At 49.9% G+C, this 23,128-nt stretch overlaps 7 protein-coding genes across 7 annotated transcripts; 3 read left to right on the forward strand and 4 right to left on the reverse strand.

Moving 5' to 3' along the window:
- Positions 1-419: 419 nt before the first annotated feature.
- On the reverse strand, positions 420-1,826 carry T069G_04839 (heterokaryon incompatibility protein (HET) domain-containing protein; the record flags this gene model as incomplete). The annotated part of the gene is made up of 1 exon (XM_056172049.1): positions 420-1,826. One exon carries the CDS (start codon positions 1,824-1,826, stop codon positions 420-422), a length of 1,407 nt encoding a protein of 468 aa, XP_056028907.1.
- Positions 1,827-3,745: 1,919 nt separating this feature from the next.
- T069G_04840 (peroxidase domain-containing protein) lies at positions 3,746-5,702 on the forward strand (the record flags this gene model as incomplete). Its single annotated transcript, XM_056172050.1, has 5 exons — positions 3,746-4,393; positions 4,494-4,561; positions 4,613-4,907; positions 4,971-5,342; positions 5,400-5,702. 5 exons carry the CDS (start codon positions 3,746-3,748, stop codon positions 5,700-5,702), a joined length of 1,686 nt encoding a protein of 561 aa, XP_056028908.1.
- A 2,408-nt stretch (positions 5,703-8,110) lies between these two features.
- T069G_04841 (cobW/HypB/UreG, nucleotide-binding domain-containing protein) lies at positions 8,111-9,015 on the reverse strand (the record flags this gene model as incomplete). Its single annotated transcript, XM_056172051.1, has 2 exons — positions 8,111-8,756; positions 8,846-9,015. The coding sequence occupies 2 exons, from the start codon at positions 9,013-9,015 to the stop codon at positions 8,111-8,113; spliced, it is 816 nt and encodes a 271-aa protein (XP_056028909.1).
- Positions 9,016-9,526: 511 nt separating this feature from the next.
- On the reverse strand, positions 9,527-10,745 carry T069G_04842 (uncharacterized protein; the record flags this gene model as incomplete). The annotated part of the gene is made up of 2 exons (XM_056172052.1): positions 9,527-10,219; positions 10,290-10,745. The coding sequence occupies 2 exons, from the start codon at positions 10,743-10,745 to the stop codon at positions 9,527-9,529; spliced, it is 1,149 nt and encodes a 382-aa protein (XP_056028910.1).
- A 3,157-nt stretch (positions 10,746-13,902) lies between these two features.
- On the forward strand, positions 13,903-15,214 carry T069G_04843 (ras family domain-containing protein; the record flags this gene model as incomplete). The annotated part of the gene is made up of 5 exons (XM_056172053.1): positions 13,903-13,970; positions 14,104-14,131; positions 14,574-14,771; positions 14,858-14,992; positions 15,056-15,214. 5 exons carry the CDS (start codon positions 13,903-13,905, stop codon positions 15,212-15,214), a joined length of 588 nt encoding a protein of 195 aa, XP_056028911.1.
- A 2,930-nt stretch (positions 15,215-18,144) lies between these two features.
- On the reverse strand, positions 18,145-20,007 carry T069G_04844 (transmembrane amino acid transporter protein domain-containing protein; the record flags this gene model as incomplete). The annotated part of the gene is made up of 4 exons (XM_056172054.1): positions 18,145-18,173; positions 18,245-18,817; positions 18,889-19,051; positions 19,120-20,007. The coding sequence occupies 4 exons, from the start codon at positions 20,005-20,007 to the stop codon at positions 18,145-18,147; spliced, it is 1,653 nt and encodes a 550-aa protein (XP_056028912.1).
- A 1,553-nt stretch (positions 20,008-21,560) lies between these two features.
- On the forward strand, positions 21,561-23,075 carry T069G_04845 (uncharacterized protein; the record flags this gene model as incomplete). The annotated part of the gene is made up of 1 exon (XM_056172055.1): positions 21,561-23,075. One exon carries the CDS (start codon positions 21,561-21,563, stop codon positions 23,073-23,075), a length of 1,515 nt encoding a protein of 504 aa, XP_056028913.1.
- Between the last annotated feature and the right edge of the window lie 53 nt (positions 23,076-23,128).

Here is a 23,128-nt window from a genome sequence, read left to right on the forward strand (position 1 = left end):
ATTGCTGAATGCATGCACTTATTTATTTTACGGTTTCGGACCTCCACTTGGTAGGCTACCTAGTCATAGTAGGAAGTTATCCTTTTCTTGTCTCATGACTCACCTGATGCTCTGCGTAGAAGTTTACTATTTTCGCCTGGCATGTTCAAGGTTTTATGCTCCAGCCTTAGTGTCCGTTGGTAAGCATGTTTCTTCCGAGCTATCGCGTTCCTTTTAGACGAGCCGACTTCACTCAACCCACATTAACGCTACTGGAGCATCGGAATCTAACTTTGTCGCTATTCTACTTCTAATGGGTATCAAAATCCTTTTCACGTTAGTAACCTACTATATGAAGCCTTCGGTCTCCGTCGAATCTTCATTGATCTAAGAAATTGGGTCAGTAAATGTACATCTTCAATCGTCCAGAAGAGAAAAACTCACATCTTCTCCAATAAATGCCGTTGTTTGTTGTGAAACCTAAGCAACAGCGGTCTATCAGCATCCGAAAATGCGTCATCGTCCAGTTCATCATCGATGATCATATGAGTAAAGGCGCGATAGTGAACGGCATCCGCCCCTCTCCAGCCATAGTTGATATCCCACTGTTCCTGAAAGAGGACATCCTCCATTCGTGTCTTGAAATCGAGTTCGCGATATACTTGGCGGAATATCCGTACGCTGATTTCATCCCCCATATTGAAAGCGTCTCGTACCTCGCAGAAATACGAAATCCAGGAGTCCCCAAGTCCCCGAGCAGAGACGCCATAGCCTGGGCATAGCTCCGACAATCCAAATTTCAGCGCCTGATAAAAGGCATACTCAACACTCCTGTTGTAATCTGGATTCAACTTTTGGCGGCTCCTCTCATCAAGTAGACCGATGAAGCCGTATAACCGGTCTCGTATGTCTGTGCATTGTAGGCGGCCGAATTTGCGCATGATGCTATGGAGCTCATCCGAAACCCGAGACTGATATGGTTCAAAGCTCATTGAAGGCTTTTGAAGATCAGACACCATGTCTTCCAGAGTCCCAATAGCACATCCTTCCGGAGCAGTGTCCTTCTTCATCCGGGGAACAAGTCTCATTCTGTGCGCAAGAATGGCCTCTGATGGGCAGCGTAGTCGGCTTGTATCGCTTCTCGAAACACTTGGCCTGCCGTCTGCACTAAATTTCGTGTAAACAGCTTCTCTGACCTGTGGTGTCCTGCCCAGGAGCGTGGGTGAGAATGTAAAAGGCCCGCACCATATCGTCAAGTGAGAAGCCAGCAAAACCTCCTGTACAACCCAGACACGTGTCCAATACGGCGCATAGCTGAGATACTTGAGCGCTTTCCATTCTCTTTCTGACCACCTTGCACAAGACACTTCTGATGCTTGGCTCAGAGCTCGACAGCCCTCGTCATACTCCTGTGGCAATGTTCCAAGCCAGGAAATGACGCATGTTGCGCGGCTGTAGACCAAAGCCATTGCTTGAACTTGCGCTTGCCGCTCGTCATAATCGAGCTGATTTATGCACACGGCGTCGACGAAGAAAAGTCCACATTCTTCCTTGGCTGTTGCTGAAGCAAGAAAGTCGAAGAGGTTCTGTCGCACAAAGAACTCCTGATTGCCGACTCGTATTGATCGGAGGTCATCTGCTGAAGTCGCCTTACCCCATGTATAAGATAGAGCTCTATAAGAGGTAGAAGACAAGTCTTCCAGCGATACCACAACTAAATCGTATTGCCAACTTTGATCCGTAGGGTTTCGTGATATCTGCAGTAGTCGAGTTTCTGTTGCACTTTGGATAGTGGGATGTCGAAATCCTGACTTGCGATTTAAGTTATTGTCGATGCTGTCGTTCATGCTCGTTGATGCGTCTTCGTGGCTATTCATAACACAGCAGGGATATATATATATCTTTAATGCACGAGTAATGATGCATATAAATCTGCTGCCCTCTCTCGTCAATCGATGCAAATCTCGATCGTGACACCAGGCTGCGACCAAATATGATTGGGTCAACCAACAAGTGTGCCTTACGGCTTATTTTCTGCCCAACCAAGTCTTTGGGAGGCCTACTTGTATGATGGGCATCATGCGCAGCGCGGCGGAGCCGATGCTGGACTTTTATTGGCTTATTGCCGCCGGCGATGCATCCCACTGAGCAGGACTATTTGTTTCTCAAGGCGCAGTGAAGATCTAACAAACCCTTAGTGTTGAACAGCCACAATAGTAACTGCTCGTACATCTCATTCGACATTTGGAGGCCAAGAAATATTGTAATTGTTTGCTTTTCGAGAAATCTGGTTGCGAAAATAGCTGATGATTTGTTCATCAATTGAGATCTGTATCACCGCTTCATGACGATGCTCAACGTTGATCTTCCATTCCTCTAAGTACATGTAGTTGGCAACACCACCATAGATTTGATTAACTACAGACAAATGACAAAATTGCTCAAGGCGACAACAGAGAACTCATAAATCGAATAATCGAGTAATCGGTCCTCCAGCATCTTCAGGATGTTATGACGTCCAAGAATTCAACCTACCTAGGTACTGTGAGATTCTAGATGAATCTAATGCGGTTCGTCTAGCTTTCTGTTACCATGAAGTTTATCTGCGCCACACGGGTACTCCCGGCTGTTTAGGTGTATCTCAGATCTTGAAGTCTTGCCCTGGCCGTCGCCCTGCGGCGCATCCGGGACAAGGGGGGGAATTTAACTTTATAGCATTAGAAGTCTCGTTCAAAATACAAAATAGATGTCTTCAAATTAAACCGCTCCTGTACATGTTCTTCAACCTTGTCCGTGAGATAGGCACTCTGCTAACACGTCTTTCTTGACATGCGTCCCCTGTATCATCCCTAGTTGAGTGTTGAATAATAAAAGCCGAAATTCCGCACAAGGCACATTGCCGGAAATCCGTTTGGATAGGATGAGATTATGAGAGTTGTGATAAACACGCAAAGCGTATTTCGTATCCGAGTTCAATGCTGCTCATCTTACGTACGCTGTGCCATTCCTATGCCGTAGATAGCAACTGGTTATTTATACGGTCGATTTATTCGGGAATACGGACTGACGGGATCCCCAAGTGTCAGCTTCACACATGCCAGTAAAGGCTAGCCAGACGCTGACTTCTCGATGCCCAAGCAAATATGGTTCGATGCATCCGGAAGCCGGGCGAGAGTTCACAAGGCAATGGTGGATCGTTGAACCACTATAATTCTCTTCTTAAGAGCCCCGTATGCTAAAATCTCACCCAACTCTAAGTTTTTCAGATCAGAGGGATCCTAGCTTACAGCAGTCCCTTGTTTATAACACGCACTTGCCTTGTCCTTACTTGAACCATAGATCTTGCTTTATAGGCAGGTCGTATTGGCCCTTGCATGATTGCCAGCGCTACGGGCTGACCGCTGCGCGAGGCACCCAATGGCATTTGCCGAATTATACACAGGAGGATGCCAATTTTGCAACCACGGGAGACTTTCTTTGCTCTTTATATTACGTCCGCGATTCAGGGTATATCTTATTCAATGCGCTCCCAGTACGTCTTAAGAGGAAGGTGACCAAAATTTGGGAATGCTTGCCTTCAGGAACCAGGGACGGGCTTTGGCCAAGAACATGGGCACAACGTTGCTCTCAGTTCCGGCGTCGTACCATATGCGACAGGTGGATTCTATATAAGATGCCTCTGTGTTGTTGAAACCTCCGTAACAGGGGCGACAAACTCCTAGCTCACGAAAATTCCATAGGTGTAACACGCTTCTAAACTGTCACCATGGTGTTGTCAAATCGTTTCCTCTCTGCTGTCGCTAAGCTCGGCTTGGTAGCTGGCTCAGCATATGCCGAGAAGGAACAAATCTGGCCATCCAAAACTGATCTGCTGGAGACTATGCTCTTTGAGCAACAGGGCTTCAACTCCGGCAACTCTCCTGCAACCTTTATTGTCCCCTGCGAGAAGGTTACCTTTGGCACCGGCCGCAACGGCGCCGCAGAATGGCTGCGTACAGCATATCACGACATGGCAACTGCGGATGTTGAGAATGGAATAGGAGGTATCGACGCGTCGATTGGATTTGAAGTCAACCGTGACGAGAACCCGGGTATTGGATTCAACGAGACGCTGATGAACCTGGCTGCCTTTCTGACACCGCGGTCGTCGATGGCGGATCTTATTGCTATGGGGGCACTGTTTGCGGCAAATGGTTGCTCAAATGGAAGCGTTGAGATTCCTTTCAGAGCCGGTAGAATTGATGCCACTGGCCCGGGTCCGACAGGCGTGCCCAGACCAGAACAGCCCTTGGATGAACACATTACCAGCTTCCAGAAACAGGGATTCACTCCACAGGAAATGATCGGGCTCGTTGCGTGCGGTCATACCCTTGGAGGAGTTCACGGGGTGGACTTTCCGGAGATTGTCGACGTCGTAAATGACCCGGTAAGATGCTCTTTTGGTTACGTCAACATGGCTATGGGACTGGGGGCTGCCTACTCGAAATCGAAGATGGGCTAATGGTTACGCGCAGGCCACGGATGACAACACACAGACATTTGACACGACCAACTCAGGATTCACTGCCTTCGACAACACCGTGTAAGATATCAGCACTTGCTTGAGAAAGACTCCCAGCTAATATGAAGCAAGTGCTGTGCAATATGTGAACAACGTCACACAGAACCCCCTCGCCTTTGGCCACAATGAGACCACTAGATCCGATGGGCGAATCTTTGCTTCAGATGGAGGCATCGAAATTGGGCGCATGGCAACTTCTCCCGCTTACTTCTACAAGACGTGCCAAGATCTGCTCGAGCGAATGATTAACACAGTTCCCAAGGGTGTGACTCTTACCGAGCCTCTCCAGCCTTATCCTGTGAAGCCATCGCGTCTGTTTGCTACCGTCAACTCTAATGGAACGATGACCTTGACTGGCTACATCCGAGTTAGTTCTTTTTTCTTCACAGATGATGCATAAAATAAGATTCACTAACGGAGTTCACCGCAGCTTATTGGTTCTGTCGAAGCCAACCCCAACCGCTCCATCAAGCTTCACATTCATCCTCGTGCCGGAGTGACATGCACACCGGCTAAGCCTTGCACTGTTAGCAACAACATCGCAGCATTCGCTTCCGGCCACGTCATGTACGGAAACCCGCCGCTTACCTTCTGGACGTATCCCTTCACGGTTGAGGTGCCTCTTGCTCAGGGCATCTCCGGATTTGACGTCGAGGTTATCGACAACATCAACGGAGTGACTAACAGCACTCTTCATACAAATGGCGGCCATGGATTCCCATTCGATGACACTCTTCTCACGCAACCGCAGCTCTCGTGCACCGAGACACACACTGAGGGACTAATGAACTTGACTGTTGCGGTAAGCTCACCCACTCTCGCCCGGCGTTTGGGAATATCATCTAACACTATGGAATAGATTCGCGACGACTCCTATCTCAACACACTAAAGGCCATCGTGCATGTCCCAGAACCCCTATTGTCTCTAACTCCTGCCGTTGGGTCTGTTCCCCTCGACTTTGTCAAGGCTGGACCCATCAGTGGATCAGGATACACTCTCTACAACGCCTCCATTGCCACGGGAGTCATTCCCCAAGATTTTCCGAACAACCAAGCTGGCACGTACATCCGAACATATGACTTGATTGCCTCAAACGGTACACATACAGTGGAACGAGAGTTCAACATGATGGATGGACTTAAATCCTGTCCCGGGTTCTAAAACAAAGAAGGCTTAAGCTGACTTGACCTCTGTACATATTACACATGCGTATATACAACCATTAGATATACTAGACTCAGAATAGAACATGCCTGACGATTTCACAAAGTGTCTGTTCGAAAACGTAGAGGGAGATAAATATTAACTGCTACAAGGTCGTTGGAAGACAGGAGAGATTATGTGTATCTCGCATTCCAATTTATTAGCATAGATTACTTTCTAATCTCTTGCCTATAGAGTTTAGGTGGTGGAGTGTATTACCTATGGATGCAGCAGGAGATTCGACAGCCGACACCAGAACCTAGCCGTTTGGTCATAAAACATTTAGTCAAGCATAACATAAAAATAATAGGGCTGTTAAGGTGCCTTTGAGTGCCATCTTCAGGTTCTAGTATGCGAGGCTTCCAGGGAATAAGTGTATGCGTCTCTTGGCCACTTGCCCAGGTTAGTACAACCGCATTCTGAGTCACCATGAGAACAATAATCGATAGAACGTGTAAATATTTCCCTAAATCTGAAGAGTTTTCTCTTCTTTGAGCAAGTGAGCCCTATCAGCCTAAGCAAGAAAAGAATGCGTGACTCCTTTGAGCACAACGAAAGAGCTATTGAGTAGACGCGTACGACGAGCAGCCCAGTATAAATTCCCAAGGTATATATGTGAAGCAAATTCCATTGCGGCAATTCAAAGCTTTCTTTCCTCTTCCAAATGAGACATTATTATCCCGAGATCATCTTGATCTCAACCACAAGTTCTCATGTGCTCTCTTCGCACATCAACACACGAATCTCGCCATGGACATACGGAAGCCCATGATGATAAGATCGATTATCACCGCACAAATAGCATCTGCCTGCGCCATTTATGTGATGCACACAGTGACTGATATTGGTGCCACGAAGCAGCCTATAGAGGCTACTGAGAAATTCCGGCGCCGAGCTGTATTCAGACGAAAAGTTACGTCTGGATATGTACCGGTCGACCTCCACAAAAGTCTGGTTGTTGCTGTAAAATACTTTTCTCCCCTTTTTCCTTTTAACGCCGCGGATTTGTTTTAGATTGTAGTCGATGAGCCAAAAAGTTCTGTTTTTAATGTAGTGTCCATAAAGGCGAGAATCCTCGTCGATAGTGGCAATAGTGCGTAGGAAAAACCCTCGGGCGCTTGGCTCTTTGTAGAGACTGCGGAGATCACACCGATCGATGTTCTCATCGAAGTTGTTCCAACTTGGATCATACGCTATCGCAACGTTGCTGAAGTTAAAGAAGCTTGCGCTATTATCACCGAAGCAAATCTGGTTTCTGTCCATACTGGCCCACCAGTGGATCGTATTTAGATCAAACGCTTGTAGACAAACAAGGTCCCGCTTTGGATCAAAAACAAAGTTCCATTCCCGATCATTACTTTGTAAGATGATCGGAGCGGGAGGTCGAGTATCACGGCGAGACCATCTGCAAGACCATGTGCGAGACTCTGGGCGCGTTATAGTCCAACCTCGTGTCTTGTAATGTGCCTTGATAACCTGCCTGGACTCTTTGCACGCGGTCCACATGCCAAAGTCCCAGAGATACGTAGATGGGTTATTGCTGGTCCATGAATGGCTTCCTTTGCTGGGATCAAGCTTGGGTGCAGCAAGGTGATAGCCGGAACAATATCCGTTACCGCAGCCTTTACATCGCGTACTGATTCTTGCTGCCTGGTCGCCATCTCCTTTGTGAACCAAGGAGAAGAAGTGGACGCCAGGGATAGAAGAATCCAGTGGCCGTAAGGCATACATCCAAATTAGAATCCTAACCTCGGAAGGCAAGTCCATAAATTCAGGAGCGCGCGACTGCATCTTGCGTAGCTGATGGGAGATGTCGAGATGGGGAGGCTGGTTTGATGATGATTCTAGACACAATCATGTGAGCTTGATGAAGAATCTCGGTTGGCTGTAGATGGATGAATACCTTGGTTGAGTGTTTGATCGAGTTTCTGGTCGAGTGTTTGGTTGAGTGTTTGGTTGATTTCTGGTTGAGTGTTTGATTGAGTGTTTGGTTGAGTTTCTGGTTGAGTGTTTGAGAGAGATGGAGGTGGGGGAGAATGTTTGAGGAGAGTATAAAATGAATGGAAGCAGTTCCCTTTTCTCGAGTTGGAGAGACCTTTGGCGGTGAAATGATCTGCCGTTCAACTAATTGGAGAGGTAGTGTCAGAACAGAGTCCAATATCGAGCAAACGTGTTGCCATGTTGCCAATGTTAATATTAATCGGCGTCGGTTGGCACCAGCTGCTCGCAGGCACACAATGTTAGAACGATATACGAACAGTCCCAGCAGTGATGGTCAAGATCAACAATCACAAACAGCTACAACTGTAATATCTGTGAGCAAAATTGGCCAATTTCCTTGTTGCTGTTTGATATCATCCTGTCTTCTATGCCTCCTTCTTCAGCCCCTCAATACCCTCCGTCGGCCTCGGCCCTCCACGACTCCTCCTCTCCTCCTCGGCACCACTCGCCTTCCACGCGCTCAAAATGAGATTCACAATGTGATCCACACCAACATCCTTCTTCACCTGCGCGAACACCGTAGGTCCTCCCTCCCGCATCTTTCTCGCATCCCTCTCCATAACGCCCAAATCAGCACCCACAGCCTCCGCCAAATCCGTCTTGTTCACCACCAGCAGATCACTCTGTGTGATACCAGGGCCACCTTTCCTAGGCACCTTGTCGCCGCCACTCACGTCAATGACATAGATGATAAAGTCAGCAAGCTCGCGGCTGTAGTTGGCGGCCAGGTTGTCGCCTCCCGACTCGATGAGCAACAGATCTGAATCGAACTCGGCGTGGAGATCCTCCAGGGCGGCAAGGTTGGCAGAGATATCCTCGCGGACGGCGGCGTGAGGGCAGCCACCGGTTTCAATGGCACGGATGCGCTGCGGGGGGAGAGCAGCGTGGCGAGTGAGGAATTCGGCATCTTCTCTAGTGAAGATGTCGTTTGTGACGGCGGCGAGAGAGTATTTCTCTCGGAGGGCGAGGCACAGCGCCAGCATCAGGGCTGTCTTACCTGAACCAACAGGGCTAAAGATGTCTCTCGGATTAGTTATCTACATTACATGTACTGAGGTTGAAAAGGCGTGAAGCTAGGACTGGGGATTACTGTAACTTACCCGCCGATTCCAATTGTGAATGCGCGATCTGACCAGGTGCGGCCCTCGACGATGGGCATCTCACGGCCTATGTAGCTGCCGGGACCATCGAGAATCTCGTGAGAGTGGCCGTGCTCTTGCGCAGACACGCCGCCGTGGGAATGCGAAACACCGTCGTGAGAATGCGACATGTTGGGCGATGACGTTTCTGTTCTATCTTATAGCCTGTTGTGATTTACTGAAAAAGAGGAGGACTGAAATGAGATGAGAAAAAGAGCGAAAAAGAAACGAGGCTGGGATATAAAATAACAGGCTGAGAGAACGTCATGTTCGTTGCGCCTTAGTGAATAGCCAACGCTTTAGGCGGGGGAGGGGTTGATCAGATAGAGGGTGGGTGGAGCCAAGAGATTGAGGGCAATTATCAATTGCTCTGATGCTTATCTTTAGTTTATAGCACGCAGGACGATAGTCTCCCGTCCTTCTTACACATAGAGATGACATTGATTTAGTTCATGGATGGATACGTGAGTTGATGAGTCAATGTCTTCATTTTTGCTCCGTCATAATGTACTGTACAGCTTGTACACACAAGGTCTAGTATATATAATTACACATGCCATGCCAATTGGTGCTCGTCCCGTTGGCGTGGGTTTTTGTTCATCCCTCCTTTTTCGCCTTCCCATTCACCATCATCCACATGCCTCAAGGACTAGCAGTTGGTGACGGCGCGTTGGGATTGTCTTGTGGAGGAACTGGTGCTGCCGCCACTTCCGCCGCGCCAGCATTTTCCAGAGCCGTCGACTTCTTCTTTGCCATGAACTCGCCAATCTTGGCCAGCAGCTCCTCCGAGAGCTCTGGCTCTCCAGCCTCTGCGCGGGCTTCCCGGTTCTTCTCGTGGAACTCATCCAATGGCGTCTGCATAGCCTTGATAGCCTCTCGTCGTCCCTTCTTCAAAGCCTCCTCCGTTTCCTTCTTTTCGATATACCATGCCTCGTGTCGTGTTCTGAATTTAGAGAATTTGTTTCTCAGCTCGTCCACAACCTGCTCTGGCATCGGTGGTGACAATAGGCCGTAGTAAAATGATCTGTCCTCAACTTGCTCTCGAACAGTGTCTGCGGCCATGGTTTCGAACTCGGGTACTTCAACTTGAGGCCAGGGGATGACAACATTGAGTCCGGGGACCACGCGATCCCACTTCTTTCCGTACTGCCATCGGTCGAGAGACATGTTACGGGACTGCATGTTCGGGGGCACAGCCTTGAGCTGGTTGATGACGACGTCTCGGGTGACTCCTGTCTCGGGGTTCGTAATGGGATAGACCAGGCGGACGGATCCGATGGATATCGGCATTGGCTGCGGTCGACTGGGGTTGCCAAACATGCCTTGGACAACAGCCTGTGCACAAGTCCATGATTAGTACGAATATTGCGTGAAATGCTGTAAAGAATCTCCAAGCACAACATACCTGATGACGGTGCTCCAGGGTCACAGTTCCAACCTGGGGCTGAACCGATCTGATGCGATCAATCTTCCCCTTGTCCGGACCATCCTGAATCACCACTCGATCTCCAGGCGCAAGGTTCAGCTGCTTGACACCTCCAGCCCAAGCGCAACGCTGCTCAACAACCTTTGGGTTTGGCTGGTGCAGGCCATAGTTTGACCAGTCCTGTCGCACGTTCTCCTTGAAGGCGCCGTAGTCATTGAAGCCCAGATCTCGCTTAGGGGCCAGGGGTCCCAGCTCCCAATCCTCTTTCCGGGCCTGTCTCGCGTCCTTGAGATTCTGTCGGACTTCCTCCACGGCTGATCGCAGCGCCAGTCGACTTCGAAGCTTGCCGTCGATATTTTCTTGCTCCATCTGTAGTCTCGTGCGGCGGGATGCCTGGCGCTGGGCCTGTGCCGCTCGCTTCGCCAGCTTCTGCATGGTGGGTGAAGAGGAAGAGATTCAGAGGGATGTCCAAGATTCCAAACCGCAGCCCATTGACCGCAAATGGACGCTGCCCGCACCGCTTGCAATTGATGGTGATATCGACTGATGACCAGATGGCTCGGAAAATCTTCGACCCAGCAATTGGCCTAGCGCGGGACACACCGGTGCGGCACTGATAAGCTGATAGGGTCCAGCGCTCTGTGGGTGCGAGATATGTGTTTTCACACTGTACGGTTCACCCGCAAATCTGTGCTCATCATACTGAGCTTTAAGCATGCACGACACAGTGTGGGCTGCAATAGGCTTAGGTCGAGTGCTGGCCTAAACGCTTTAGTACGGGGTACTTCGCTTGGCAGCACGCTAACAATGGGTAAACAACATTGTGATGCTACAAGCGGCGCCACGGAGTTATGGAGCGACGAGAGTCGTGAAATAAAGGAGAGCCGGAATGAACAAGAAAAAAGCAAAAATAAAGATAAAAAATGAAATAGAAAATAGGAGAGGCTACTAGTATCCCAGGGTAAGGAGCCGGAACTGGTGGTGACACGACGCTGTGACGGAACACGGAGTGTACGAATGCTCCGTGCAATGAGGTCTCACATCACAGAACTGCCTACCGGACCTCTTAGCTCACGCAGCTTGTTGCTGCAGAGGCGGCAATGCCCCAGCGCTTGCACCGTCACAGAGACTGATACGAGTTCTTGACAAAGATGTATACAGCCCACGAATGACATGTAAACACAGGGGACTGCATGCACTGCTGGCGGCATCCACGCATGCTGGTCAATGAGCGTGTGAATGAATGAATGTACTCGTACATGTCTAGGAGTCGATTCCGTGGAAGCCTCGGAACCGTCAGTCATCCTCGGGAGCAATGGCGAGAGCGCTGTGCAGTCAACAGTATTACAGTACTCCGTAGAGCAGCCGCCAAACAAGGAAATGCGTCGTCTGGTGAGCACGTCGATCATGTGATTGCTTAATTTGAGGTGCATCAGCTTGGTTCACTAATGCAGCAGCTCCCACAGCTGCGTGAATGTGCATTTGCTGCTAAATTATGACAGCTTCCGGCGTGCAAGTCCTAGATGCGTAGGACTTTGCCACCAGGATTCACCGTGTCAGGAGGCACACAAGCCGTGTCACCCTGCCTAGGCTTCGGGAAGCGGTCTGACCTGGGGGAAAACAAGACACTGGACCAGACCAGACCAGACAAGCACCGCGGTGAGATTTTGTTGGCAGAGACAAAGAGCGCGCATCTGGTTGGTGGCACCAAATACGAAGTACCGGTACTGGACTGGCGCCCATTCTGATACATCATCCAGAGCACCAGAGCACCAGACTTGATATTAAGGTCTAAGGTCGGGACTCCAGACGCCATGCATCGTCATCCCAATCAAGAGTAAATTGGACGGGTGGATACGAATTGGAGGTTAGCACTTGGTGCTACCGCTAGGTACTGAGCTCCGTTCAGACAGGCCCTACCTACTTAATGAGATAAGGTCATGTCGTGAAATTTGCACGCTGCTGCGGCTTGTGGACAGCCTCGTGGCGCTGAGGCAGAGCTGATGAGTGAGGTCTGGACCTTGGTGGATGAGGTCCTGGATGAGGTACTTGGGGGAATGAATCTATCCCTACTCCCTAGGCCTAGCAAATGAATTGAACGGCAAACAGCCTCAATGCACGCATATCATGTACATGTACCTTGGCCCTTTGCAGACTCGAAACAGACCGCCAGATGATTCACAAGCCGAGCATCATCTGGGGATCAAATTAAAAGTGGTCGTCATCTCAGCCTCTTCCATCATCAACCGCGCTGCAGTACGTACCGTGGTTCTCGGCGCTCGTACTCTGCACAGGCGGCAGTGCAGGCAGCGCTACCTGGTTTCGTAACGCGCTGCTATTAATGTTGCTGAGGTGCCTCGTACTTGTACTTGTCTTACATACACTGGTAGCGCCTTTTGCCTCACATTTGACTTGTAGAGGTACGCAGGTTGACTCAGCGGTGGAGTTTCGTAATATAAAGGATCACGTACTTCCAGACTCTGCGCAGTACGGAGCGCCGAGTAGCGTGTACCTGGCTCTAGCGCTGCGGTTGTACTTGGCCGCATGTATCTGGCCTTATCTCCCAGCGTCTCAGCCACCTCCCGCTGCCGCTTCCAGGCAACGCAACGCGTCCAGCCCCGGGATATTCTGTTTGCTACCTATGGATGTTCAGCTTTTTCTTGCTGGTACTCGTACTGCATGTAGTAGCGGTCAGGTACGAACTGCACTCGTAGCTTTTGAACACGCATCAGCGGCTAATACCGATGATTCAAGCTGGACCGCCAAGGCAAAAAGAAGGAAAAAAAGAGGCTGAACAAATCCGTACCGAGTATCGAGTACGCGCACACCCGTGCTCGTGCATGTACATGTACCTGCCTGACCTGCGCCTACATGTGAGAGTGCCTGGTACGGTAGGCCACTAAACCGCAGCTGGGGGATGCCTGGAACTCGGGCTGGCTCAATCTCAATCTCCCTCTGAAAGCTCGGTGGCTGGAGGGCTCACAGCACCCAGAGCTGCTCCCCGGGCTCAAGCCGCCCCTCCTTTCTGCCCTGGAACATGGAACAGAGCAATCAAGCCATTGGCGAGTCCCCAGAAATTGTTGGCTGCCTCAGGACACGCTAGCCAAGGTACGGAGGACAACGCAGCTCAAGAAAAGGCCATTGACTGACTGATCGTCGCCATGTTCTCCTTCACCTAAACTGCACCGGTGGGTACATGGCCGCTACCTGACAGTCCTAATCTTTTTGCTGCTCCCCTTCAGCTTGGACCCCCCAAAGTCCCAAAGTCCTCGTAGTCACTCGCCCCGAAACAAAAAGCCAGGCTGCTCTCACTGCTCTCTGATTCTTCCCCCTCTCCCCACCCAGTCACCTGTACTAAGCACTGCTAGCACCAAGTACCCAGTACTTTGCGTCTGCAAAAGCCAAAAGCCCCAGCAGGCCAAACCCAGACAGACCCAGACCAGCTCTCTTCCGTCACAATCCCCCTTCTGACGTCCGTCTTTCTTCCTTTCATTCCATCCCAACCGCCATCGCCAAAACCGCCTGAGACGCTCTGCCTTCATCCTTTCCAGCCGACTTCTCATCTTCCACTCCGCAACACTACACAGACACCATGGCTGAGATCCGCCGAAAGCTCGTCATCGTCGGCGACGGTGCCTGCGGTAAAACCTGTTTGTTGATGTGAGTTGCTCCAACGCCCATTTTCATTTTCGGCGGCACGCTCCAAGGCAGCCGTGGCCTCAACACCGAAGCAACGCATCGCCGTCTGGAGCCCGCCAGAGCAACGAGTCGAGCTAACCGCGCCGTTCTGCAGTGTCTTCTCCAAGGGCGCTTTCCCTGAGGTACGCATTGAGCGCAGCATCTGCCATCCCCTATTTTGCCCTATGCCGCGTTTTCATTAGCCGCCGCCGTTTTATTTTCCCGCCCAAGAGACCACAACAACACCACCATTGAGGGTTTGATGGCGGGCTCGATGCCTTGCGGGCGCCGTCATTCGTTTTTCTCTTGACGGTGATGCACTGCAGAACAGAGATTGGGTGCTGCGTGACGTTGGCATCGGCCCCAGAGCGCGGCGAGAAATCCCTGACGTGTCAAATCTGGGCCGGGGGGCTATGGCTTCATTTCAGCCTATAGCCCATCAGCATCTCCATCAAACTGCTCCTCATCATCTAACCCACCATCATAATCGATCCATCTCGCACAGAAAAATGGCAAAACGCCGTCGGCACCTTTTACGTGCTGCTTAATAAACAACACTGTGCTGACATGTTATATCATTTCTAGGTCTACGTCCCCACCGTTTTCGAGAACTACGTCGCCGACGTCCAGGTTGACAACAAGCACGTCGAGCTGGCCCTCTGGGATACGGCTGGCCAGGAAGATTATGACCGTCTCCGACCTCTCTCCTACCCCGACTCTCACGTCATCCTGATCTGCTTCGCCATTGATTCTCCTGACTCTCTGGACAACGTTCTTGAGAAGGTATGTCACCCTTGCATTTGCACCCCCCTGCATGTGCCCATCTAGATAAGGAAACAAAAACATCTAACGCGTATCACTCTTGATAGTGGATCTCTGAGGTCGTGCACTTCTGCTCAGGCCTTCCCATCATCTTGGTCGGCTGCAAGGCCGATCTGCGAGACGACCCCAACACCATCGAGGCCTTGAGGGCAACCAACCAGAAGCCGGTTTCCTCTTCGGACGTGAGTGCACTCTGCCTGGACGCTTGATTTACTCTGACGAAACTGACATTCCTATCCATACAGGCTGAGGCTGTTGCCAAGAAGATCGGTGCGTACAAGTACTTGGAGTGCTCTGCTCGAACTGGCAGCGGTGTTCGCGAGGTCTTTGAGCACGCCACTCGCGCTGCTCTCATGTCTCGCTCCACCCGCAAGAGCAGCCACAAGAAGTGCCTTGTTCTGTAAACGTGTTTTATCCTTATACCCGTCTATCCCGAGTACACCCGTTTCCATTCGCGGCTCGATTCCCCCCTTTTGTAATCCGATGCGTTTCTTCCGTACTTCACAAGCCAACTCATACAAACAATACGCGGCTGGTTGTGTGAGGAAGGATGGGTGTCGGCCACCATGGTTTGCCGGTCGTCTGCGGGCATAGTTTTTCTTCTCGGGGATTTGGAATTTGATTGTCTCGTTTTGCGTGTCTTGCGTCTTCACTTTGCGGACACGGCGAGAAAGGGTTACTTGGTTGCGTGCATGGTTCTACAGTCCCATCACCGTCATGGAGTAAGGATTCTCTAGGGAAAGAGAGATGATTGCGAAAGAAGGTAAACCAGATGTTTTCCCCCATATGCCTCTGTCATAATGCCGGCGGGCAAGCCGGTCTTGCTTTACTGTATCTTCCCAGTGGTGCGAAACGGGGTCGACGGGCCTAATGTTGGAGCTGGCTTTCTTTTTTTCTGAGCTACGAGCGGTCGATGGTTGATTCGGGAGCGTACAGATGGAATAGAGGGCTTGCAGTTTGTCTAGCTATGAGGAGAGAGATGGGTGTGTAAGTAGGTAGCTGTGGATTTGTCGCACTTTGGAAGTTGGCGGGACTCTCGCGAGCGGTCTCTACAACAGGTTATCATACATTTGTTTCGGTTTTTTTTTTCTTTTTCAACTTGTTTCAGTCCAATGGTTCGAGGATCTGTGCAGTGTGTGTTTTTTTGTCTTGTATTATCCTGGCTTTTTTTTTTTTTTAACTTGGCTTTGGTTGTAATATCGCTTTTGTCTTTACACACTCAACATGTTAGATTGCGGGTAAACTCTATCGTGAATCTCGAGGCAGTGAACCCCCTTGAAACATGTCGTGCTGTGGGGATTGTAGGCCTGTTACTGCATGGATATCAAATGGATCCGTGTAGTTGCAGTACACGTCATGTCATGCCATTGCCATTGCCATTCTAGATTCCTTCCATTATGAGGAACTATCCTAGCCGCCCGTACTGAGCCTGACTTATAACTTAGAATGTTAAAGACATACATAATTGCTTCTCTTCTTCATCAACGCCTTGTCTCAGTGTCCCATGCCCTACTGAGGTATATCATTCCTTCATCTATTCATTCACTCATCCGTGTGTCCACCCAATCCCCCGCACCTCAGTATATTCTCGTCATGTTGTTGCGATGATTGAGGTTGATGGCGGGTGGAGCTGAGGCAGCTTAGACGGGGCAAGTCTATCATTCAAGGTAGTTAGATGAATATCCCAAGGAGTATTTAGGTTACAATAAGAACAAGGGAAAGGGAAGAAGAAAACGTACAGCGCCGCAGCTCGAGCAAGTCTTGGACTCGGAGGTGAGAGTGGCAGAGCACTTGGGGCAGGTCTTGTGGTTGTAGTTGACGAGTTCCATGATGATGTTTTTTGTAGCTTGATAGCTCAGAGAGAGTGATGTAAGTTGAGATAAATAAAAAAAAAGCTGTGTCTTAATATTGTTGTTGTTTTGAGGAAGAAGAGATTCAGGGACTTCAAAAGCTGGGGCGGGGTCAGTCCAGTCTGGACCCTTTTATATTTTTACTACTCGTCAGAGAGGCATGACATGGGACGACGCGCCGGGCATGTGTCGGTTCCTTAGGCCAAGGGGTAGCAGCTGTCGTTTTTTTGCCCGGCTTGGGTTTTGCTGCTAAGCTTTTTGGCAGGCTGAGTGGACAAGTTTCTTATTGGTTTTGGGGGTTCTGGGATGGGGGATGGAGGTTGACACCATTAGTTTTGGGTGCGTTAGCACTATTGGGGGAGGTTGTCTAGTTTGAGGGAAACTACAACTACCGATATCTCTACAATGTATAAACCAGCTTTATTTTTTAGTAAGACAGTCTTCTATCTTTGCTCTCTTGCTTTATCAAAGACAGGTATTAGTGAATTCCTCGGGATTTCTAACGATGCGAGAAGGAGGAAAACGGGAGGGGTGGGAAGCTTTTGCTATCGTGGGAGAATGGCTGTCAGTGGATTGGCGGCCGGTTTGCGGTTTTAGTGCAGCGGGGAATTTCTGCAGGAAGAGGGTGGGCGGCTAATCTAGATGGATTTATCGGGGACTGTTGGTTTCTTGAGTAATGAGCGAGAGGCTATTGGCTGTTGGAGATTATTGGGGGTTTTGATGGTTGCTGTGTTGTGACCTATTGAGCGCCTTGGGGAAATAGGCAGACATCTGGTATCTACAGCAGTGAGAACGCTTGGATTGCTCTTGTCGTTATCACTGTTATGAACTGCCGTGTATCGTACCTCTCTTACTGGCAAAACTGTCGGTCAGATTTCAGTGGCTGAAAGGATCCTTGTTTGAAATGATGATCATGTGTCCTTGGGGACTCGTGACGAGCTGTTTTGGGGAAAGGAGAGACCACGCGGGATGGTGCACAGGGAGGGGGGCAAAGGGTCATGAAGTGAGGCGAAATGAGGCTGTTGTGTGTTTTGAGTAGAGTGAGGCTGGTATGAAGAACCTTGAACAGAGATAGCGAGTGACAGCTTTAAGTCAGTTGATACATGGGGTTTGGCTACCCGGGAGAGATGAGGTTTGTCGCGAAACTGCGTATTGCTGACAGCATCATGTAAGTACATGACATTTATGATGATACATTCGTGCTACAGTTGTGAAAGTATGAAGTTGTTTTGACATGTATTGTATTCTTCTGACAATATACTCTGTATATCTGCCTCTGTATGGTGGACAACGCTCCTGTATAGTCCAAAAAAGCATAACCGCATAAACGCAGCATCCCATATTCATAGCTCCCCTTATCGTACAGTCCCATCCAGAGCCCTTCTCTCTCCATCAAAGGGCAGTATGCTTATCCGTTCCATGCTCTCTATATATAGTCATACAATTAAATTTTCTAAAATCGATTCGTCGGCGTCAGCCTTGTTCTACGTGCATTTCGCTGCGGCATCTGAACCTGTTGACACATCACCGTGTTAGCCAAAGGAATGCGCTCCTCGAGAGAGGAAGAGATAACAACAGACTTACCATGTATCAATTTATCTATCGCTTGAATCACACTAATGATCATGACGACAACTCCAAACACCACCACCGCCGCGGCCACGTATGTGCGCCAGCTTCGCGTCGTCAGCTTGATGTAGCACATGGGCGGCAGGATGTACGCCATGGCCACGGCGCTGGTTGCGCCCACGAGCTCAAAGACGATGCCCAGGTCGCACGTCAACATGCTCAAAGTCGTAGCACCTGCGACCAGTGCCGTGCTGATGATGAGATGCCGCCGGATATCAAACGGCTCGTCGGGGTAAAAGTAGGTAATCATGACCTCGCGGCAGACAAACGCCTCCAGAGGCAGAGTCGTCAGCATGTTGAGGCCAAAGCACAGCCGCGCAACATTGACCATGGAGTTGTCTGACGAAAAGTTGTTGAGCACGTTGCCCAGCGTCTTGTCGCCAAAGGTGAGAAAGCCGCCGAGGGCCATGATCAGGCAGGCGAACATGGAAACGCCGGTGGAATAGTGTGTGACGCGGGAGAAGTTGTCGATCGTGGGGGTCTTGAGCGAGCCGTAGATGAGGAGGGAGTTGTGGTGACAGACGAATGCTGCATAGATATACGTTAGCCATGAACCAGATATTATGTATAATTGGCTATTGGAATCGAGGTGTCCATACCAAATGATATAACGCCAATGGCTTGGAATATACCGCTGTTGACGGTCAACAGCGGCATGCTAAAGGAGCCTCGATCGGCCGATGGAACGAGCACGCCTTGAACCAGCACCGTAACGACAATGACCAGCATGCCGATAAGGGCCAATGTGCTTGCCTTGGCCAGCTGTATCGTAGAGCACCATTAGCAAAGCGTCCTTTTGCTCGCAACAAGTTAAAGTAAGCAGCCCTCACCTTTGCAATGTCCCTGTATAGTGTCAGAGGATAGCTTATTCCCATGCAAAACACAGCAATGGAGACTCTTCTATCCGTCAACAGCCCCAGCACCGGCACATTCGCCAGGTCGGTCCAGATGGCTGTCAACACGTGTGGAATCGTATCGCCGACAATGACTCCAAAGGCCACCATGCCGCCAAAGGCAAACACCCATTGCGCAACGCTGATGGCAATGAGTCCCGGCCGCCCAAAGCAATGCTGCACCGTGCCCTGAAAGCTGCTGGTGCCGCTCAGCTTGCTGTTGATGACGATGAGGCAGATGGTCCAGTCCACCACAATCGTCAGGGCAATGAGGAGCAGCGTGCCCGCCAGCAGGCCCGCTTGCCGCATTGCATATGGCTGGCCGATGATGCCGGCGCCGATGATGGAATTGGCCATGTTCATAAAGGCAGACTTGAGCCCAGACTTGGGCCGCCGCAGCTCGGCCTCGGCCGCGTTCTCCTCGTCGCCCTCGCCAGCATCATCCCACTCTCGGGCCACGGTTATACTCGGCGCCTCGAGGTCCGTCAGCAGCGGCACGCGGTGCGAGTCGTGGCCGGAGCCGGAGTCGTCGAAGTCGAATCGATCGGCCGACGAAAAGGACGACGAGGTCGAGGGCCGGCCGTTGGGAGCGTCGCTGAAGTTGAGGATGCGCGGCGTCAGATCGAACTGGACTCTGCCGGGGGTCCGCGGCGTCTTGACTTCGGGCTCGAAATCGGGGCGCGACGACTTGAGGACGCTGGTGATGATGCCGAGGTCGCCGCCATTGCCATTGCGCTCTGTCTCTGGCTCGGGATATTGGGCGAGCAGGCCGCGGTCTTCGTCGTGCAAGCTGATCTCGCCGTGGTTCTTCTTGGCCATGGTCATTGTAAGGCGGCGTCTTGCCCGGCCACCATTTTCGCCCGGGCAGCAGCGATTAATAAAAGCAAAGCGCAGCAAAGCAAAACAGGACGAAGTAAAATGACAATTTCCGTTCTGTGTCTGCCTAGTCGGACAGCTGAGAAATCCGAAATCCAGCAGGAAAAAAAGTCCGTCGAAAATAAACAAATGGCAAATATCGCGGCGACAGATTCAGGGGCTGCAGGGCCAGAATCGTGTTTGTTGAAATGCGCTGGAGCTGCATGCAATTCGATCATTACGGAGTTTGGAGGTACGCAATGGACGATCCCGTAGGGGGACTAGCGCGGCTGACAGATGATGAAAGTGGTTCCCGACTAGGATAAGCGGCGCAGCGGGCTGGCGGAGCGTAGTCGCTGGAATTAGTGGACAATAGGCCTAGAAGCCCCCGTAACTCCATTAACGGGTCTGGTGGCATTTTCTAGCTGCTCGCGGAATAATTGGAAGCTTGTTGTCATCGGGCTGTTGATTTAGAATCAATAGACGGACGGTGAGTGAATAAGAATTAAAGTAAATGACGGAAAATTGGCATTGTCTTAATAGCAGAAGGAAAAACCGGGGAAAGATTCTAGTGCTAAAACAGAATGAATGCAATTGGAGCATCTAGCATTGTAATTGCAATTGGCGTGCGAGTGACAAGATACGGCAAAGCCATGAACTCGACTTACACCCACCACTTGGTAGACGTCTTGAACAGACATGATAGGATGACTTATTAAGTACTCTGTGTGATCTTTTCGCCAATGAATAATGGAATATGTATAAACTAAGACATCTCATCATAGTTGCATAGCTGGAGATTAGGTACATAGAGGCACCGTTATGTATTCTTATCTGTTTAATCGACCGATTCGGAGTCTCCCATAACAGAGTCTAGGCCTCTGTTGGAGGTTCACGTTAGCAATGTGATTTGGAAAGTTCCAGAAAACGCACCTGGTATTTGAAATCGTCTTTCAGCTAAAAATCTGGCGTCAAAATAGACAATCTTTTGGGCAACAAACAGTTACACTTAGTACTACGGTTTGTTATAGGGTGGGCAAGAGGCAGCACAAGTATCGGCATCAGCAGATGCCCTTTATCGAAATAATGTGTGGATACCTAAATGAACATTCGCCTGCTCATATTATATCTAGAATACAGTGGATTGCTCATATGTACTCTCGGGGTGATACAATCTGTTCTCCGTCGGATTTTCTAGCTGTGTCATCTACAGACAAACTTCTATACTTTGCCTGGACAATGATGCCGACACCAAAGTATAACACACGCTTCACGAAGCTTCAAACTGTGATGGCTTTTCTCGGAATCTTCTGCCCTCTCTTTCGTAAAAGCTTGTCCAACGCCTTCTCTGTTTGATTCGAATCGGATCTGTAGGCAGCACATAAAAGATGCGCTCCCCGTGCCAAAAAAAAAAAAAAAAAAAAAAAAAGTTTCTTCCTCGTCTTCGTCACCTTGACATCTTCAAATTCCTTCAACTACACTACGTATATTCAGTTGCGGTATTCTAAATACATCAAAGCAAAATGGCTCAGTTGTTCGATTTACCTCTTCAGGTGAAACACAGGATCTTGGCCTACCTAGATACCTCTGCTCCCCCCAATCCCACCAAATTTCCCTCGCAAAGCAGGCGATCTGAGCTCGGCCTCTATGCCTCCGTCTCGCACGAATGGCAACTCTTCTTCGAAGATCGACTATATGCCCATTTGGTATTGACACAACATTGTCTACGCTACTTCAACAAGCTAGTCCCTCGCCAGAGACAGTTGGTCCGTTATATATGGCTTCGCATCCTCCTCGGAAATTATTATTGCTCGAAATGCCTAGGCCCTCAAAATCAGGAAGTGACATCTTCAGACTCAGAGGTTTTTTCAAAATCCATTTCCTATCTTTTCTGGCTCCTCAACCCATTGGACGCAAGTCCGGAAAACGACCTAACCTTGGAAATCGGCGCCTATTCGCCTTGCGATGTGACACATGCCGTCAAAGGAGACGAATATCTCAGCTCAGACTTAGTTGAGATGCAAGACATGGTGCACAGTAAAGGACTGCCAGTTGACGATCTTGCTCACGGATGGAAAGGCGGTCAACTGGTACAGAGCCATGATGCAAACGATTTCTATGACATAAGGAGTGTTCTGAGCTACGATTTACCCCCTACACACTCTATACTGTCAGCCGCCCACGGGGTCACCCACTTGATCATTCGTCGGACGATGCGACGGTTTATCACGGTTCCTCTGATTCGATGGATCCTAGAACGGCTACCTGACCTTCGCCATTTCATTTATGAACCTTGGCGACCACTTACAAGTCCCAGTCAAGGCTTCGTTGACTTAAACCATGAGAAGATAATCTCAGAGTTTCTCCCAAAGACATTGAAGAAATTCAACTGGTTCGAAGACTTCAACGAAGAAGCCATTCGAGTCTGCCGCAAAGACGGCCCATCGAATGAGCTTTGGCGTATCGGGACCGACTGCCATGCTTCTAGCGTCGCTCTGGCTCGCAAGAGTATCTCATTCGAACAACTCACTGGATGTTACTCCGTTGACGCAGTGCCATTCTTCCAAGCCCTCGACTTTCGTTGGACTTGGCCCAGCCTCACCACGCTCTCACTGACGTGTAGCCTTTTCGCCATGCCCGAGAAATGTGATGAAATAGTAACCCTTCTGGAAAGAGTGGGAATGGCGGCGCAAAGAATGCCCCAACTCCAAACTCTCGATATTTGGTATGGAATGAGGCATCACGCCGCGGCGTTTAGGCACCGGGTTACTGACAGCCTAATCATAATCTCATGGCTCGGAACATGGGACCTGAATTTGGAAGCTCAAGAGGATGGAGTCGTCGCAACGGCGTGGAAAGCCCTCGCAAGGCTGCAGGGCAACCGAATTCTCTATATTGCCACTTATCGACCAGTGAAGATGGAAGATGTTACATCCCACGCGGCGGCGATTCGTCTGCTCGAAATTGGTCGAAGTGTCATTCACCCGGCATCTTTGGAGGAGATTTCCAGGGAGACTAAGTATTACTTTCCTACTTGATACTCGCTCTTGGAAACGGTATTTTCGCTGGTAATTTTGCTGTTTCTTGAGAG

This window comes from Trichoderma breve, chromosome 3, assembly GCF_028502605.1.
Source record: "Trichoderma breve strain T069 chromosome 3, whole genome shotgun sequence".
In the NCBI taxonomy this organism is placed as follows: domain Eukaryota; kingdom Fungi; phylum Ascomycota; class Sordariomycetes; order Hypocreales; family Hypocreaceae; genus Trichoderma; species Trichoderma breve.